At 46.6% G+C, this 18,039-nt stretch overlaps 1 protein-coding gene across 1 annotated transcript in view; it reads left to right on the top strand.

The window, feature by feature from the left end:
* LOC144755474 (cytochrome P450 2G1-like) overlaps window positions 1-18,039 on the top strand; it is a 662,651-nt gene that overhangs the window by 244,685 nt on the left and 399,927 nt on the right. The window contains exon 3 of the mRNA XM_078644447.1: window positions 14,375-14,524. Within this exon, the coding sequence (XP_078500573.1) occupies window positions 14,375-14,524 (150 nt within the window). The remainder of the gene's footprint in view (window positions 1-14,374; window positions 14,525-18,039) is intronic.

The raw sequence follows: 18,039 nt of genomic DNA, 5'->3' as shown, positions 1-18,039 counted from the left end.
CCACAAGACTTCATGGTGCAAGAACATGATCGTGCTGTGCGTTACAGGTATATATGTACTGGGGGCAGGGGGTACCTTGGCACAATATGTGCTCACACCCTGAGGGCTTACCGGCAATTGTGCTAAATAATATATTCACACTGGGAGGGCTCAGGGGCAGTTCTGCTGCAAGGGGCTCAGACACACAGGTCTCCCAGGCAGTTTAGCTGCACCACCCTCTGGTTCCTCACAGCACCCTCAGGTTCACACCTGGCACCATTTTGTTCTTCACACCACCCTCTGGTTCAACTGTGCCACACTCTAGTTCACCACTGCCACCCTCAGGGTCACCACTGCCACCCTCAAGCTCACCACCCACACAGATTTATTCCTCAACACTGCCACACATCTCCACTTCCAGATCCACACCGACCCCAACACCACCCTCAGACGTACACTCATGTCCAGCACCCCCAGACCACATTGTCAATTCAGCAAATCCCTCGCCTACGTCGCCTGCAACCATGCACTCACCTCCACAGACTACATCCTCCTCGTGGAGCAGACATTCCAGCTCAGGAACAATACCACCAACTCCAGAACCCTGTCGCCCACACTAGCCAACCTCTGCCTCAGCCAACTCGTCACCCCACCCACCCACCCACCCACCCTTCCACCCACGCCGCTGGTCACACATTGGACACCACCTTCTACACAGGCACCCACGTTACTTCTGTACACACCACCTGTTTCCACAGGACAGTACCGTGCTGCATCCATTCCCCCTTCAATGTACAGTCCATAGACCACCGCACACAACGGGTAACTCCCCACTGCTGGAGGAGAGTGACTGTAGACCAGCTACTCACCACCCTTACCCACAGGCCACACAACAACTCCACCAACTCCAACGCTGCAGGCCGCCACCTCAGGCAGTGTATGTGCAACTGTGACAACACAATTGTGCCACTCAAGGAACCCTGTAACCCCCACACCAGCAGGCCAGCTGCCACCTTCACCAATGGGCTGGTGTGTATCCAGAGTTGGATGTCGGAAACAGGAGTGGATATTGGTCACCATATGCACTCCAGACAACCACGCAGACCACAGGGATGCCATACACATACATCTCCACCTCTTGTGATTGGCCAAGGGTTGCTCCTTCAAAGCCTAACTGGAAGACAACACACACGGGAGCAAGGGTCTCTTCTGCATCGTAAGGGACCTCTCGGACTCCAGCACCAACACCAACAACATGACTCCCTGAGTAGAACAGTGCTACTCACTAGCCATCTTCTTCCACTGCTAGCTCGCTGATATCCATGACAGCTTCAACACGACACCCACCCAAACTATGCCAGGGCCCACCTCCCCTGTGTACATCAGCAGCGCATGCCACCTGACCTCCCAGGCCAATGTCAACAGCAACAAGATACACAAGGTTATGTACTCCATCCACTCACGCTCCCTGTAACACCTATTCCCACACCACGTATATAACATGGCAGATGCTGCTATCTGAGCTGACGACAGTACTAAAACATTTCCATGGCACTTGGAACACAACGAAATCTACACCCTCCTCAAGTAGCCAAAGCCAGGCCACAAGGACCTCAAGTGCTTCCAGCATTTCTCCCTGCTCCTGTTTCCAGGGCCGATCACTGGGAATTGCTCAAGATGCAACTGGCCCAACACCTGGTAGATAACAACATCCTGTACCCATCCCAGTCCAGAATCATACAAGTCCACAGCACCCTGCCAGGACTCATGTCCGCCACTGACGACATCATGAGCCAACTGTGCAACAGCGACACTTCTGCCCTCACCCTCCTGGTGATGTGTCCCTATGCCAGCATGACCAGGGCTCTCCAGGACTTGTTGTACAGTACATGAGGGTATGCAATGTCATGACTTGCATGGTACATGAGTGCCACTGTGCCCATCCACCAGCCCGGCCGGTGGTAGGTGTTACTGCAGGGCGGTGACGTAGGGAGGGGGAGGGGCAGGCTGGGGGGTTGTAATGTATGGATTACGGACTTTGACAGGTAAGTTAACATATACATTAATAAAAAGATTTTCGTTGTGTGCACTGCATCACCAAATGCGATGCAGTGCGCGCTACAAAAATCTTTTTATTAATTTATATGTTTACTTACCTGTCACAGTCCGTAATCCATACATTACAACCCCCAACCCTGCCCCTCCCCCTCCCTACGTCACCGCCCTGCAGTTACACCTACCACCGGCCGTGGCTGCCATCCACCCACTTCCACCTGTTCCTGTTTGACACTCACCCTGGTGTTGTTGTGTGACTTCCAGTACAGCAGAATCCTGGCCTGTGACTCCTACAACAGTCTCCTCACTGATGACGTTTGCCACCTGCTCCTCCAGCTCATCCAGCACCTCCTGTGGAGCTGGTCCACCGCCTCCCGTCGCACTTGCTGCCCTTAGGTTTGCTCCCAGTTTCTTTTTCGTTTTGCTTTTTGTATCGTGCCACCGCTTCTTACACTCGTCCACTGTCCTCTTGCGCTCCCCCACGGCATTGACCTTGGTCATGATGTCCTGCCATATGTCCCTTTTCCTCGCCATGGTGACGGTGGAACTCACAAAGAGTTCCTGCTGGTGTCTCGTCACCTCTTCAACCAGTACCTGGTTCTCATCTGGAGTGAACTTTGGGTTCCTCTTCCTCTTGCCCCTTCCCTGGGTGTCTGCCTGGCCTTCCTGGGTGTTGTTTCTGCCCTCTGCACTTGTCCCTGGCTGCTCACCATCATTTCCAGTAATTTCCATTGTTTGCAACGTTTTTCGGTTTAGCGGGCATTTTTTCGTCCCGCTAACGCGTTATATGGTAGCCTTGGGCCTATTGGTTTAGCGATAATCATCGCTGATAGGCCCAACGTGATTTTTTTTCACGTTAGCGTGCGACGGGTTAGCGTCGTCACGCTACTTCTATCGCATGCTTTTATCGCATTTCCGGGCAAATATCGCCGCTTAGCGGAGGATTGGTAATACCTCGCTACTGCGGTGATATTCCCATGCGATGTTAGGCGATAAAATGTTCCTCGCTAACTATCGATAGCGATAATTATCGCATGTCATTGGTAATATGCCCCTTGGTTCCGAAAGCTGCAGACAGGCTCAGCTCATGCCAGAGCACCATCTCACATATTTCCAAGCACTTTGCCTCCAGGATTGATGAGGCCTTCCATAGGAGTGGCTGATAGGAACATATGTGTCCATTTTAGGTTAGGTATGGGCATACTACACCTAAGTAAGGGGTGGTTACACCGACTTACCCCAGCTGAGTGATCAGCCAGTTCTGTCAAATATGGAGGCCAGGCCAGGGGTGGCACAATACGTGCTGCAGCCCCTGGTAGGCCTTGGAAGCACCTATGCCCTGGGTGCCTGGGGTACACTGTTACAGGGGCCAATAAGGTGAACCAGTTCCAATTTTGTAATGCACCTAATGTGCATTGGCATTAATTTAGAGAGAGAACAGCAGGCTGTGGGTCTGATTAGCAGGCCCACAGCCACATTAAGTCATAAACCAGTGAAGCAAAAAGCAAAAATTTGGGGTGACCATAGGATAGCAGACCCTACTCTCCTACACATCCCATCTAGCTTTCGCACACACATTTATACCTCCCTCATCCTCCTGTGATGCTCGATAGAGCTTAGATATCATCTTCACACGGGTATTGGCAGTGTACATCAACTGCAACGCACTCAGCGCAGGCAGTTCCATTGGAAACGACGGATAGAGATCATGCACCGCTGCACGGAGTCTGACATAGGTGAATGTAGCCATAGTTCCATTATTAGTACTATCCAGTAAAGTATGTAACGTAAGAAATTGCCCTGCAGGAAAAACATCCCCCATTGTCTGTATCCCGGCGCCCTGTAATAGCTGGAGTGCACCAACCTCACTCGATACCGAGATGCGCTCATGCTGCAATAAAGGCATGGCGGGGGCATACAGTGGCAATCTATCTGAACACCTCCCTAATTCTCTCCATGCTTTCGCAGTGCACTGCACCTTGTCAACCTCACCCTTCTCATGCACTGAATGCGGATTCACTACCATAGCCTTTAATGGCAATGGGTATATTGCCCCAGCTTCTATTGCTACATGAGGGGTGTATGGCGGAGCCGATATCCAATACGGGGCAAAATGTGCTTGGGCATACAGATAGTACAATCTCATATCCGGTACAGCGAATCCGCCCATCTCATAGGCTTTAGTCAGAGTGTCCCACTTCACTCGCGGTTTCTTGCCCCCCCAAGCCAATGTGATCAGCAGGGACTGAAGCGTTGCAAAAAAAGTAGACGTCAAGGCAAGAGGAATGTTGACAAAATAATACAAAAATTTAGGAAGCACCACCATTTTGATCAAAGCCACCCGGTCAGCAAAGGAAAGGGGCAGACGTATCCAGCGCGCCACCTGATCTTCCAATTTTTAAATCGCTACTCCGTAATTAGCTCGTACTATTTCCTGGGAGTCTCTGTGTATCCATATTCCCAGATATCGAACAGGTTCTGTGGCCCATTCCAAGGGGAATTCTACTGGGAATGGTACCGTAATGTCTGTTAAGGGCATCAGTATAGACTTATCCCAGTTAATGGATGGACCAGAGAAAAGTTCAAATCTGACATATTCCCTTAGCCCCCCTTCAAGACATTTATCAGGTTCTCGGTTATACAACACCATTTAGTCGGCATACATGGATACAGCCAACGATCTGAGATGAAAACGTAAAGTCGAAGCCGCGTGCCTCTGACGTAAAATACAGGCTAGGGGTTCCATAACTATAGCAAACAATAAGGGTGAGAGTAGGCATCCCTGCCTCGTGCCTCTCTGTATAGCAAAGGGCGCTGACACTCGACCATTCACCCTCACTCGAGCAATTGGATTTGTATATAATAAAGTGATCCATGATGTGAAGACAGAAGGCACCCCCATTCGATGTAACACCGCTAGCATATATTTCCAGGCTACAGAATCAAATGCCTTGGTGGCGTCCAGAAGGACCGCCACCGCAGCCAGATCAGGCTTAAGTAGATGAAGAATAGCAAACAATGCTCTCAGATTATGCGACGTCGAGCGTTGAGGTACAAAGCCAGATTGATCCGGCAGTACCATAACGGGCAGGATCAATCGCAGGCGCGTAGCCAATACTTTGGCAATTATCTTCACGTCTGTATTCATCAGGGACAATGGGCGATAAGACTCACACCGGTCCTGCTGTTTACCAGGCTTCGGGAGTGCTACCAGAAGAGCCTCTCTCATTGTCACCGGAAGTTGTCCTTGTTACAGAGCCTCCTCAAGCACTGCCGCCATGTGTGGCAATATTAGATCTACATATTCTTTATAGAATTCTGACGGAAGCCCGTCAGTACCTGCCGCCTTACCGCTCGGCAATGCCGCAATCGCATCCCTTAGCTCCCCTTCCGTTATATGATGCATCAAAAAGTCTTGCTGCCCTTTCGATAGCCAGACTAGTGCTATGTCCTCTAAGTATTGCGCTATTTCATCCTCTACCGCCGTTTCCTTATGTTCATACACATGCGCGTAATATTGCACAAAACAGTCTAGTATGCCGTCCACATCTGTCACCGTCCTGTCACCATCCTTGATTTCTTGCACTCCACAATATTTGGCCCATGGCTCCTTAATTCTACCCGCCAATGCACGCCCTGGTCGACCACCTTCCCCATAGTGCCGTGCCGTAGCGCGCTTGGATAAATATTTAACCTCCTGCTCCGCTAGATCATTATACTCTGTAACCTTAGAACGTATAGAAGCCAACAAAGTGTCGCTCGGCTGCGTCTCACACTGTCGTTCCAGTCCCAGCAGTTCACGCTCAAGTCTATCCATGGAGTCCCTGAGTGACTTAAGTACCCCAGCCTGCAACCCAATACATGCCCCACGTACCGTCACCTTAAAAGCCTTCCACACAACACATGCATCATCCACCGAATCCACATTTCTATAAAAAAAATCCTCAATCATCTCTCTCAGACCCTCACGCATCACCTGATCAGTCAGTGCCCCAGGCGGAAATCTCCATGAAAATGGCGCAGAAGCATGTGATGGCATCCAGACCTCCATCAATACAGGAGCATGATCAGACAGCGTGCGTGGTAAATGCTCCGTCCTCCGCACCCATTCACTAACATCCTTTGTCACCAGCCAATAATCCAGATGTGACCAGGTATCATGTGCAGATGTATAGCAAGTTCCCTCTTTCACACCCGGATGCCCCAGCCGCCACATATCCACTAGGCCTAATTCAAGCATACCATTCTGTACCGCACCACTCGCTCTTTTTGTCGGCACATGTCCATCTTCTTTCCTGTCTAAGTCGCGGTCTAACGTCACATTCAAATCCCCCCCACAGACAATCGCAGAGAGAGGCAGAGCATACACCTTGTTCCATAAAGTGACATAAAATTCAGGGTCATCAATATTTGGTCCATATACATTGGTCATAGTTTTTAGTGTACCACACAATTTACCATGCAGAATAATATAGCGAACTTCCTTATCTATCTCCTCATGAAGACTCACAAAAGGAACATTTTTTTTAACAGGATCATAACACCCCTGGCATATGAGGAATATGAAGTCGCCAATTTCGTGCCCGCCCACTGTCTAGCCACCGTCTCCGCCGCCTGTCTCCTAAGATGTGTCTCTTGGAGGAAGACCACCTGTACATTATGTCTATTCAGATAAGCTATCACCTGCCTGGTCTTCTGTGGCCTATTAAGTTCGCGCACATTCCAGGATAACCAAGAAATCATGCCTCCCTTATCCATACGGACCAAAAGTGCGTGTGTCCTGCCAAAAGTCAGCAAATCCTCTCCCCCCCCAACTGCCAATAGACAAGTCCTCCATTGTCCCGCTCCATAAGGTAATCATACCCCGATAGTACCCAGATAAACCCCTGTACTGCCCCATGTATACCATCCAATACACCCGGAGCCTGCAGTCCATCCGCCCCTTCCTCCCACCCACTTCAGCATCCCCAACCTGCCCAAGACCACCCACACTCCCTTGCCCCCCCTACCCACTCCCTTCCCTGAGTCATCCCAGAAAATTCCCAGAGTCACCCTTCATCCACCCACCCACTTCAGCCACCTCAACCTGCCAAAGCTCTCCCAAACACCCCAATCCCCCCTTCCCCTTACCCCTGGTAATTGTACTTTGGGGTACTCCCATATGTGGGGGCGTAGAGGCGCTTAACTCCCTCATACAACGATACGGGAGGTGACCAAGCTAAGAGTATGTAGTTCTGCTGTCATCCACCAGGCATTTGCACCCTCCAATATATTTGATAGAAAAAGAAAAAAACACATTCGGTGGAGCAAAGGCAATTTCACAGATACCAATATGTACATGTTATCAATATCACAACACTGCTTGAAGAGCTAGACGTTAGACCCACCTCAACACATTATCATCACACTAGCAGAGTCACTTCTTCAGTGTAGTAAGAAACCTCCCATCTCAACTATATATATATGTCACAACAGTTGAAAGAATTGCAAAGTAAACCATTGCGCAAACAAATAATATTGCATTCAAGAATGGCACAAGGAGCATTCCTCACAGTCATGTCTCCATATAATATGCATAAATCCACCATTAGTTATCAGCTTTCAGTTCCTCGTCCCCTGCCTGCACCGTAGCTGAATCTCGCTTACTCTACACACATATTGAAGATGAGAGAGTAAGGACCAATACGTCACATATCAATAGTTCCTTAAATATCAAAAATACAGCACTGTCTCGTGGAGCCAGAAGGCAGCCCCATATGAACATATTACCCTCCAAATAGCTGAGACACATCCATAGGGTATAAACAAATCTGTTATCCCAATATTGCAGAAGTTCAAGAATATACCAGAAGCAGTACAATGAGCTGCGATGCAGAAATCAGCATCGCAATCGAGGAAGCTCCGTGACCTCTCCGCATAGTCATAACTCCGTGTAAGAGACATAAAACAACAGTTAGTTGTCTACGTTCATTTCATCATCTCCTTCCTGTGACATCCCTGAATCTCGCTTACGCTTACGCTTTTTCTGTGTTTTGGCATACTCCATTGCAACTTTCGGCGAGGTGAATATTTTATTATCCGATGGTGCACCTATTCGCAACCGGGCTGGATATAACATGGCTTATGGTGTATCCTCTTTACGAAAGAGTTGTTTTACACCGTTAAATTCTTTCCGTGCCGCCTGCACTGCCATCGTAAAATCTGGAAAAAATTCCAATTTGTTGCCCTGATAGTCAATGGTGCCCTTTTCCCGTGCTAGGCGTAGTAGTACATCTCTGTCTCTATAGTTCAAGATGCGGGCAATTATGGGACGCGGTGGCGCCCCTGGCACTGGTCTTTTAGCAAGGGAGCGGTGCGCATGTTCCACAATAAACATTTTGGAAAGCTGGTCTGCACCGAATATTTCTACAAACAGACGCTCCATAAAGTCCTCCATCTTACCCACATTCGTGGATTCCGGCAGACCCGTGACACGTATGTTGTTGTGCCGAGACCACCCCTCCAACTCCTCATTCTTAGCCTGAATGATTGCCAGCACTCGCTCCATATTGAAAACCTTGTCCGTGACAGTTGTAAGACCGTCTTCAGTTGTGGACACCCTTTGCTCTACCTCGTCCATCCTTTCATTTTGTCTTTCAAATTGCGCAGACATATGGTCCAGCCTGTGATTGACAGCTTCCATGGTGCCCTCTATTGATTGCAGAGTTTTCTGCATGGCTAAGAGTGTGGCCTCTAAATCTGGCGCTACCCCTGCTGCTCCTGGTTGGTCAGTATCCGAGGTAGCCTGCGACGAAGTCATTGCTGTTTTGCGCGAATCAAAGCTCAGCTTAGGCTGGTTGCGCTCAGGCCTGCCCATGTCGCCAATCACCAATATAGTCAAGTGACTGCAGGTCGCGGCACTATGAACCGAGCGGCCGGCACAAGAATACTGCAGTTAATCAATGACCAGTTATTCAGCCACCATGTAGCGCCAAGCACTCCAAAATATAGCGTGCGCACTATGCTGGTCAGGAACCAGCTTCTATGGATTCCTCCGGCGCTCACGATGTCTGGGCCTCTGCAGCTATTATTGCCCCCAGGGCAGCCAATCCCTGCTGATAGTGCCCCTCAATCCGGTCCGCACTCCGTGGTGGCCGGTAGCGTCCCAATGGAAGAGCCTGACTAGCTCCTGGGGTCCCCGGCTCTCATTGCGCTCTGCGGCCTCTCTCAGCTCTGGCCCGCACCCCGCCCCCGCCAGTCAAGGCTCGCGCGGCCAGGCCCAGGTAGGCCGCACGCAACCTCCGCAGCCCCGGCCTCCCTTAGCCTCTAGCCCCACTCACCGCAAACAGCTCGGGCAGAGCCGCCGGCCTCACGCAGTTGTCCGACTCAGGCTCAAGGGGGGCGTCGCAGACTCCAGCAGGCTCTCCTTCCGGCCGCCCTCCTGCCGCTACAGCTCTCGCCGCTGTCTGTCAGGGCGTTAAATTACGATCTCAAGCCCAGTCCACCGGCAGTCTCTCAGAGGTCCGGGCCCGACCTCACCACAATGCGCTGGGCCCCACAGTGAAGTGGACGTGTCGCCGTTTCTCGTCGCTGCCAGGTGCTACCGCCTAGTAACCCCACAGATCTTTGCCGCTGGTCTTCTGATTCACTCTAGTGCCGTTTTCATAGGCAGATGACGCTGGAAACTGCGGATAAATAGCGGATGTTTGCTCGGTCTAGCAGAGCCTCACTTAAGTGCGGCCATCTTGCCGCGCGCTCTCTAGCGACCCCCCCTTTCTGAATATGCCTAATGAAGTAGCGAGACCGAAAGGAAGATCATAAAACTGGCAATTAGCATTGCCAAGAACAAATATCAGATACTTCTGGCTTTCGCAGTGCATTGGAACATGGACATAGGAGTCCTTTAAGTCCAATGTTTCAGGAAAATTGCTTGGTGAAATCATAGGATTTTTTGTATGAAGAGTTGCCGTTCGGAAGGTCTGTTTCTTGACAAGCTTGCTCATCCTGTTTCAGAACCAAAAATAGAATTGAGTAGAATACTTGGAACCTTTGAGTCTGCAGAACTTTCATTATTATGCCATTTGACAAAAGATCTTGACCCCCTGGAGCATTGAATCTCTCTTCACACTTTCTTCTGGTAATGGGGATCATCTGAACCAAGAGGCTGGAGGGAATTACTTTAAATGGTTTGGATACCCCTCCTCTATGATTGAAAGAACCCAGTTGTCTTTCTTTGTTTGTCACAATTTAAGAAAAAACTGTTTCAATCTTCCTCCCACCTTCAAATAGCCCTTTTGCTCCTTTCATTGGGAGCGTTGGAACTGGGATTTGTCTCCAAATGAAGACCCCAGCCATTGGCCTGGCCAAGAAAAGGACGTTTACTTTCCCTTTGCTTGTACAACATTATTTTCTGAAGTAAGGACTTTATGCCCAAAAAGATTTAAAATGGGTTAACTATCTTCTTTTCCTCCACTGATTCCTGTACCATTCTGGTTAGTTGTTCCCCAAATAAATATATCCTGGATAGGAAGCTTTGCACCAGGGGTCTCTAGTGTTGGGTGGCGTTTTAAGCCCCAAGTGAATTTTCCCGATTCATGCCCTTATATAGGTACAATTCACATTGCCCTTACATAGGCATAGAAATCAAGCCCTTATTTAGGCATAGCCCATGGTACCCAAATACAGGCTTGGTTACTTCCACCCGTACCAAATGTCACAATGACTTCTTGGAAAACCAGCTTAAGCAGTCAGGCACTTCCCCTTCCTTGAATATTGATTTGTCCAAAAACTCAGTAACTTTACAAAGAACAACTATTCCCTAGGGGTTCTTTCCTGATGTTCATATGCCCGACTTTACGTCAAACTATGGCATTCCTAAACACCTTCAAGGTATAAATATACCTTCACTTGCTCTAGCAAGATACGGTGGTCCGGAGCAGTTTGAAGACCTACTTGCCCAATGCAGCTCACTACATCAAGTGCCGAAGGAAGCCGACTCTCCAGCTGACGCACTGATCAAGAGGCTGCCTTTCTCCTGCCGAGAATCCAGCTCCAGTGTTCGGGCTCCCCATGCAGGGTGTTGGGATATCGATTCCCGAGAAAGAGATACCAGACCTCCTTCATTCTGACCAAGGTTTGGAGCTGATTAGAACCTAGAGAAACCTATGCTACATAATACTTACTTCTTCCCTCGTACTAGACTTAGGTTAGGTACGTTGGGGTAGGCGTATTTTAGAAGCACCGGTTGAGTATTTTAGTCAATGTTATTCATGTATGTATTTTTATATGGCTTAGAAACTATACAATGCTCTTACAGAATTATTTTATAATACTATTCTCGCTGTACGCATTATACTTTGCAGTCTGCATAACGATTGTAGCAGTTCACTTCTCTTGCATGAGAAAGAAGATATTGAAAAAAGCCTGTCTCTCTATTTCCCTGCAACTCTGTAGAAACAAAGCATGCACGATTGACTGAGTGAAATACTTATCTATTGTTTCCGCGACTCTGAGAGATATATTCTTATTCTTGGGAAACAAAGTTGTCATGTGTATGCGGTGGTCAGAAACGAATCCCTTCTTGTGTATTCGAGAACGTTTCTAGTGACCTCTGAGTTAGCTGCCACACACACAATTAAGTTTGGTATATTCGATAGAGACCTAGTTGACCTCAGTCCTACGTCAAATCTATAGGATATATTATTCCAATGCGCAGAGCCTATTGGGAATATATGAACTACACTACACTGGGGCACATCCAGTATCCATGGCCTCATCCACAGAAGTGTTCTCCTTTGAATGGCTGTGCATGCTGATGTAGTTACCAACCATAAAGATTCAAGCAAAACATCTTATAGGAATTTTTCTACGAAATTGGAACAGGATATTGAAATTCCTGCAGTCATAAAAACGGAAAGTCCTTGAGAAGGAAATGTGTCACATATGCTGGATAAGTATTGGTTCATAAAGAAACATTTGCTGCAGCACAAACTCTTTTTATTAAATTTTCCACCTTCCAATCCATAACCTTCGGTAGTGTAGCACTTTCTGATGCCACAGATGTTGTAGAAGCAGTGGCTGAAAGAACCTTGTTCATCTCAGGAGTGTCAGGAGAGTCATGCTCAACATTCTCAATCGAGAATCTTTTTGGTGTAAAACAAAGGGTCGCAGCTTAAGCGATATCTTTCCACTCTTTGGTGACTGACTCCTTCATAACAACATGGCGAGGTACATTAACTGTTGATGCTGCGTTATATTGCACATATAATGCGTCCTTTTTTTGTGGGGCCTGCTCAAAACCCAGCATGACTCTAATATTGGCTAATAATTGCTGACGATGTGATCCCGAAACAAATCTTCTTTTTGGCCTAGATTCCAGCTCATTCGGATCTGATTTATCCCTCTTTACCTGTGTAGTGCAGTGGTTTGACAAGTTTAAATACTTTGTTTGAAACCAGATCTCATCATGCAGGAATCAAAGCCAGACACTTTTCCCAGTGCGCCATGGGGACACAGCAATATCCGGGCCAAGAGGTCTGACAAGCAACCTCTCAAGGTCCACTCCCAGTGTGATAAACCCTCCATACCCCGCCTCTGCCCAAGAGCGGGGAGCTCAATGTGGGATGAGAGGAGCAACTCAGCTGCTGCTCAGTGCTCAGGGCCATGTGCAGCGAGCTTTGGCTGCCTTTTATCTGGGCTGGGGTAGTTGGCGTCAACCCAACCCCCGAGCATTAGGTAAAGCGCATGTCCACACGTCAGGGCTCGCAGCCAACATCTACCGCATGCGACCAAAGGCTGGATGCAACCGAGGTTGACCACCCTTGAAAGGTTGGGGACAGAGGTTGGCCACAGAAAATCTTGTGCAGCTAAAATCAATTAATCTTTCGAAAATTGTCATAGCTCAGTGATATGTTCAAATATTTTTTTCATTATAGCCTTATCTGCATGCAAGGCTGCCTTTAACATCAGCCTTGTTTGTGAAATGGCTATTGTAGGTATGTTCATCACTCAAAGCAGTGGCCGACATCCCTGCAGACTTGCTTTTAAATACATTTGGTCCACTCTTATTGATTTGCTAATGTTTTAGCACAACCAAACTCAAGGTAGTGTCCATCATCGGGCATACCCTACAGCCCAATATACACTCTGGAGGACTGAGAACTGCAATAATGCAAGCTATAGGGGAAAGCCATATAGGCACCCTATCACCAACTGAGGCCCTTAGTGTTTTCTTGTATTTCAAAGGAGCTCAGAAATGATCCACCTAGGAATCTATGCTTCCAATTGGGTAAATATATTTTGAAACGCATTCTTTCCTTAATGTAGTTTCTGATTACTTTCTCTGACTGGTGGTATCATCTGTGCCGCAAAGGCGGTTTCAAAGCATTGACCAGGGGGAGACCTGCTGAGCTAGAAAGGAAATGGGAGCTATAATGTGGAGAAGTGTGGCTCACCGGTTAGAGGAGGCAGACCCTGATGCAGAGGTCAGACCCGGGACCAGGGTTCAATTCCCGACGCGGCAGGGTCTTGAGCTCATAATGTCCACGGACTCGATAATTCTCGCCTCGGTGCCTACTCGAATCGTGGGTTCACACTCTGCAACTCTGGGCAATAGCTTGCTTAATCTCCACTATGGCCCACCGCGATGGGATGCCTGGTCTTCACCTTGGGGATGTCCAGAAGGGGTAATCTTGCAGGGAAAGACCAGGACGGGTTCCCAAAGGAAGCGCCTTGAGACCTTACGGTGATGAGGCGCTATACAAGAGCGTATGATTATGATTACGATTATATGACCAACAAATATAAAGTGATGAAAAAAAGATACATTTGGGCACAGTCAAATACGTTTTAGAATACTCTCCCCTCTCAACAATCCACAAAAAAACATCATAACTCTTCTAGAAATCACTACGGATCTTGATTTTACACTCTAAATTTTGAGTGAGCTGTATACTCTCTTTTATGGGCATGCAGGGCGGCACCATACCAATGACTAGATTGTGAAAAAATAAGATGGGTCTCTATGTCTCACTGGAGGTTGGATGCGTTATTCATTAATCTTTTAGAGCACTTACATAGAAATCATATTCCATCCCTGAAAAAACAATTGACAAGGGGCCCATTAACTATTATCGGTTATATGATAATATGTTTTGTATTCCGATAACTTGAATTATTTTTGTGTTGTAGACAGCCCACCTTAGATATCTGCCTTGCTCTAATACTTGAACGATATAGCAAAAACCTTTTACCTAGTAGACATCCCTATGTCTTCCTTCAAAACAGTTGTCTGACACCATCTTGAAAGAGAAATATTGCCATAGTGATAATAAAGTCATTTCTCCCTTATTTTATCATCTAGGACCTATCTTATCCAGTGGGTCTCGATGGAAGGAGATCCGTCGTTTTTCTTTATTGACCCTACGGAACTTTGGAATGGGGAAGAGAAGCATTGAAGAACGGATACAGGAGGAAGCCCGCTATCTAATTGAAGAGCTGAAAAATACTAAAGGTACATCTTTTTATATCATGGTGGATGATCAATCTGGAGTCGAGATAGGATTTGAATAAGTATTATTTTGATAGCTCAGACATAACACATTTAATTCCGATAAGTTTATTAAGATGGATGCATTTTAAAGATTATTTCAAATAATGCATGATAATCTCTAACATTTGATCTTGCATTCACATTACCGAGAGTGAATCATTTTGCTGTTGGCATATATTACTGTCATTATTGAAAAGGAGTAATCCATGCCTCCCTCATCAAAATGAATGTTAATTCCATTGAGCCTTAATGCTTGTGTCACTATAGGTTTCAATGGGGACTTGTGTAACATTTTGTACAGTAGACTATAGATTAGAGGAATTAAAACAATTATGCGAAAGGACTATTGAAACTCCAGTATACCCATGTTACATAATTTTAAGGGCACAGATATTAAAGACTTTGGCCACATGCAGTCTCTGCTTCCAAAATGCAGAGGATGTACCATCTTCAGCATATTACAGTTCTCCAAGAGTTTTAAGAGTTGGGATGAGCCATGGTTCTGTGAGTTGAGACTACACTGCCTCACTGGTGGAACTCTGTGACCGAAGGTTTATTGGTCAAGATGCAGAAGAATATATGTCCTATTGAAGGCAGTGTTCGATTATACATATTTTGTAGGCAATCCTAAACAGGAAACCCAAGAAATGGCTCTCTCTGGCTGGTATAAAACCTGGCATTTCAGGGACTTTTTTTGTTTTGCTTTAAAGAGCAAATATTTGCTCAGGGGACACACTAGAAATGACACTCACTCAGCAAAGCTTCTGCACTTACAAATGTAAACACAGCATAAGTAAATATAAAAACAGCAAAACAATGAATACAAAATTCATAGTTGTCTCTTTTATAGTGTTAACGGTAATATACTATGACATTTCATATGTAAGTAGAATAGAATTTTAGGAAAATGTGCCTTTTTGCGTGGTCACCCATCGTTTTAGTAGATTTTATTGATAGTTTTTTAACTCTGCATGATGGGACACTACTGTACAATGCCCAGTGTTGTGCTCGGACACAAAAACATGTCAAACCAGTGTACACCCAATTGCAAATTTAACATACCTATAGGTCCCTAGTATATGGTACAACGTGTACCCAGAGCCAGTAAGTTAAATTCCACAAGTTTACTGCTGCAGGCATTGTGCCACATACTATGATGACAGAGAAAACAGGCCTGCAGTCCTAGCATTTCAGACTCGCTGTGCAGTTGTTAAATTGAAAATCTGGCCTGTCAAAATAACTAATTTTCACATGTCTAGACCATCTTTTTAAAAGATAATAAGTCACTCCTAAGTAGGCCTTACTGCCCATAAGACATGGTGTATGGTATTTAAAAGTATGATGTAAAATGATAATGTTAAACATATCCTTCCAGTAAGCATTCCCCAAAAGCTGTTTTCACTGTAGTTCACCGGATTGACTGCTCCATGGTAAAAGCACTCGGGTACAATAACCCATTTCATAATGTTATCTCCAGCTAGGCACCAATTACAAATTTCACTCTTGAACTTTTTGAAATTGTTATCAAATGCCCAAATCACCGAAGAATTCGGATTTTTAATAAATATATTTGTAAACTTATCTTTTAGAAAGTTAACTTTTCCCTCCCTAAAGCCTCTTGAGGCTTATTTGCATGAACACACACTGTCACCTGGCAGTTGAAGAGCCTCCTTGTTGAGGTATGTCAACTGCTCTGAGCAGGACAAAGGCCTTGGGCCTGGGGCGGTGTTCAGTTGCTCTGGCAGGAACACCATCTGGGCTGTGCCTTGGGAATTGGATTAACTTCAAAGAATAAGACAGGCACAAATCCCTGTGAGAAAGTAGCTACTCCCAAAACTGGTTTGAAGTGACTACATATGCTCATTTCCCTGGCCACATGGGTAGGCCCACAAGCTCTGCACAATGGAAGAAGGGTACCACCATCTTGGAATTGGGCAGTGAGTGGCACTGTGTGATTGACTGCAGTAGGTTACACAGAAACTTATTCAAAATTGGTTTGGGTAGGATTACCCCAGGGAATGTGTCTCTTTTGGTCAGGGAGGGGCAAAGAGACTATCTGACCCACAAGCAAGCTAGTGCCAGACATAAATGTGGCACCCCAGTGAACCCTATTCAGAGCACTACTGGACCTGTGGAAGACAGAAGAAAGGTTGCACCTTCTGTTGAGACCTGTGTGAAGACCTGAAAGGCTAGACCTGCTCTCACTTGTACCCACCTCATGTGTACACAGCACATGCTCATGTATACATTTTCTGAAATCGTCTACACTAATGGGTCAAATACCAGATACCATCATAACACGAAACAGCACTTCTGAGCATGATGCAATATAGATTTGTCTTGACAGAAGTAATTCAAACCACCAACAAGACAATGGAGGTATAATATGTCTTATTACAGGATACCACAGAACAAGCAGAAAATGTTCTCCATGCTCAACACATATTTGGAAGAGAATGACCACATAGTGCTCCCACCCAAATACTTTGGGAGGCAGAAAAACCATATATTGCAGGCAAATATTTCTCCTCGCAAGAAAGAGAGAATTAAAAGAGCAAGTGACAACACTAATCCACACTTTCATGAACACACACTTCAACAGTGAGCTACGTAGGCTACTGAATACTAAAAAGGATCCTAATCAATGTTCTTACCTCTAAAGCAGAAACTATCCCATATAATTAAAGCGACACCACTGTGATAAGGAGGAGAAGGTGGGATGGCCATTAGCTATGCAGTTGAGACAGCAGTAGGCCTGGCAATCTATCCCAGTGATCAGAAACCCATAAGGATCGATACCTACACAACCTATTGACTTTAGTAATATATTTGGAGATGTTTGTCAAACCTTAAATTCCACTTAGTGGAGTAAGAGCAAGACTGATTTTCAACCTCCCATGCCACACCTACATTGTACCGCACCACAAGAAGCTTCACTGTCTCCCAATCCACAAGCACAGCCAATTCAAATTCTTCAAAAGCACACACATAAAACGCCCTGCACAACACAGGACCAGAATACTTAGACAGCCTAATACACTTGGGCCAGCCCACAAGAACCATACTCTTTGCCTCACTTTCATTCGCTCACACTCCCCACATCGGCAACAACAGAGCAGGAGGTCACACTTTCTCCTACATAGCTCCCAAAACATGGAACGACTGTCCTTAACCCATCAGAGTCTACACCTCACTTCTTGAATCTTGCAAGCAGCTGAAGACCTGGCTTTTCGACTAACCCAAGGGACCCACACACCTAAAGCCGGGTGAGTAGTGCTCACTACATATTGACATAACATAACATAACATAGCATAACATAACACAAAGAAGTGTTCTCAAAGGGTTAGTTGGCAGACCTCCTGTTAACCTTCAGGGGCACAACAAGTTGCTTAAAACTATTTTCTTGAAAAGATCATTTGACCAGTTCCAACTAGACATGACCTGGGTACTGCTGGGGGCTTCTGGTGGTGTGAGT

The sequence above is a fragment of the Lissotriton helveticus genome, chromosome 5_1, assembly GCF_964261635.1.
Source record: "Lissotriton helveticus chromosome 5_1, aLisHel1.1, whole genome shotgun sequence".
In the NCBI taxonomy this organism is placed as follows: domain Eukaryota; kingdom Metazoa; phylum Chordata; class Amphibia; order Caudata; family Salamandridae; genus Lissotriton; species Lissotriton helveticus.
This window is presented reverse-complemented; position numbering and strand designations above follow the sequence as displayed.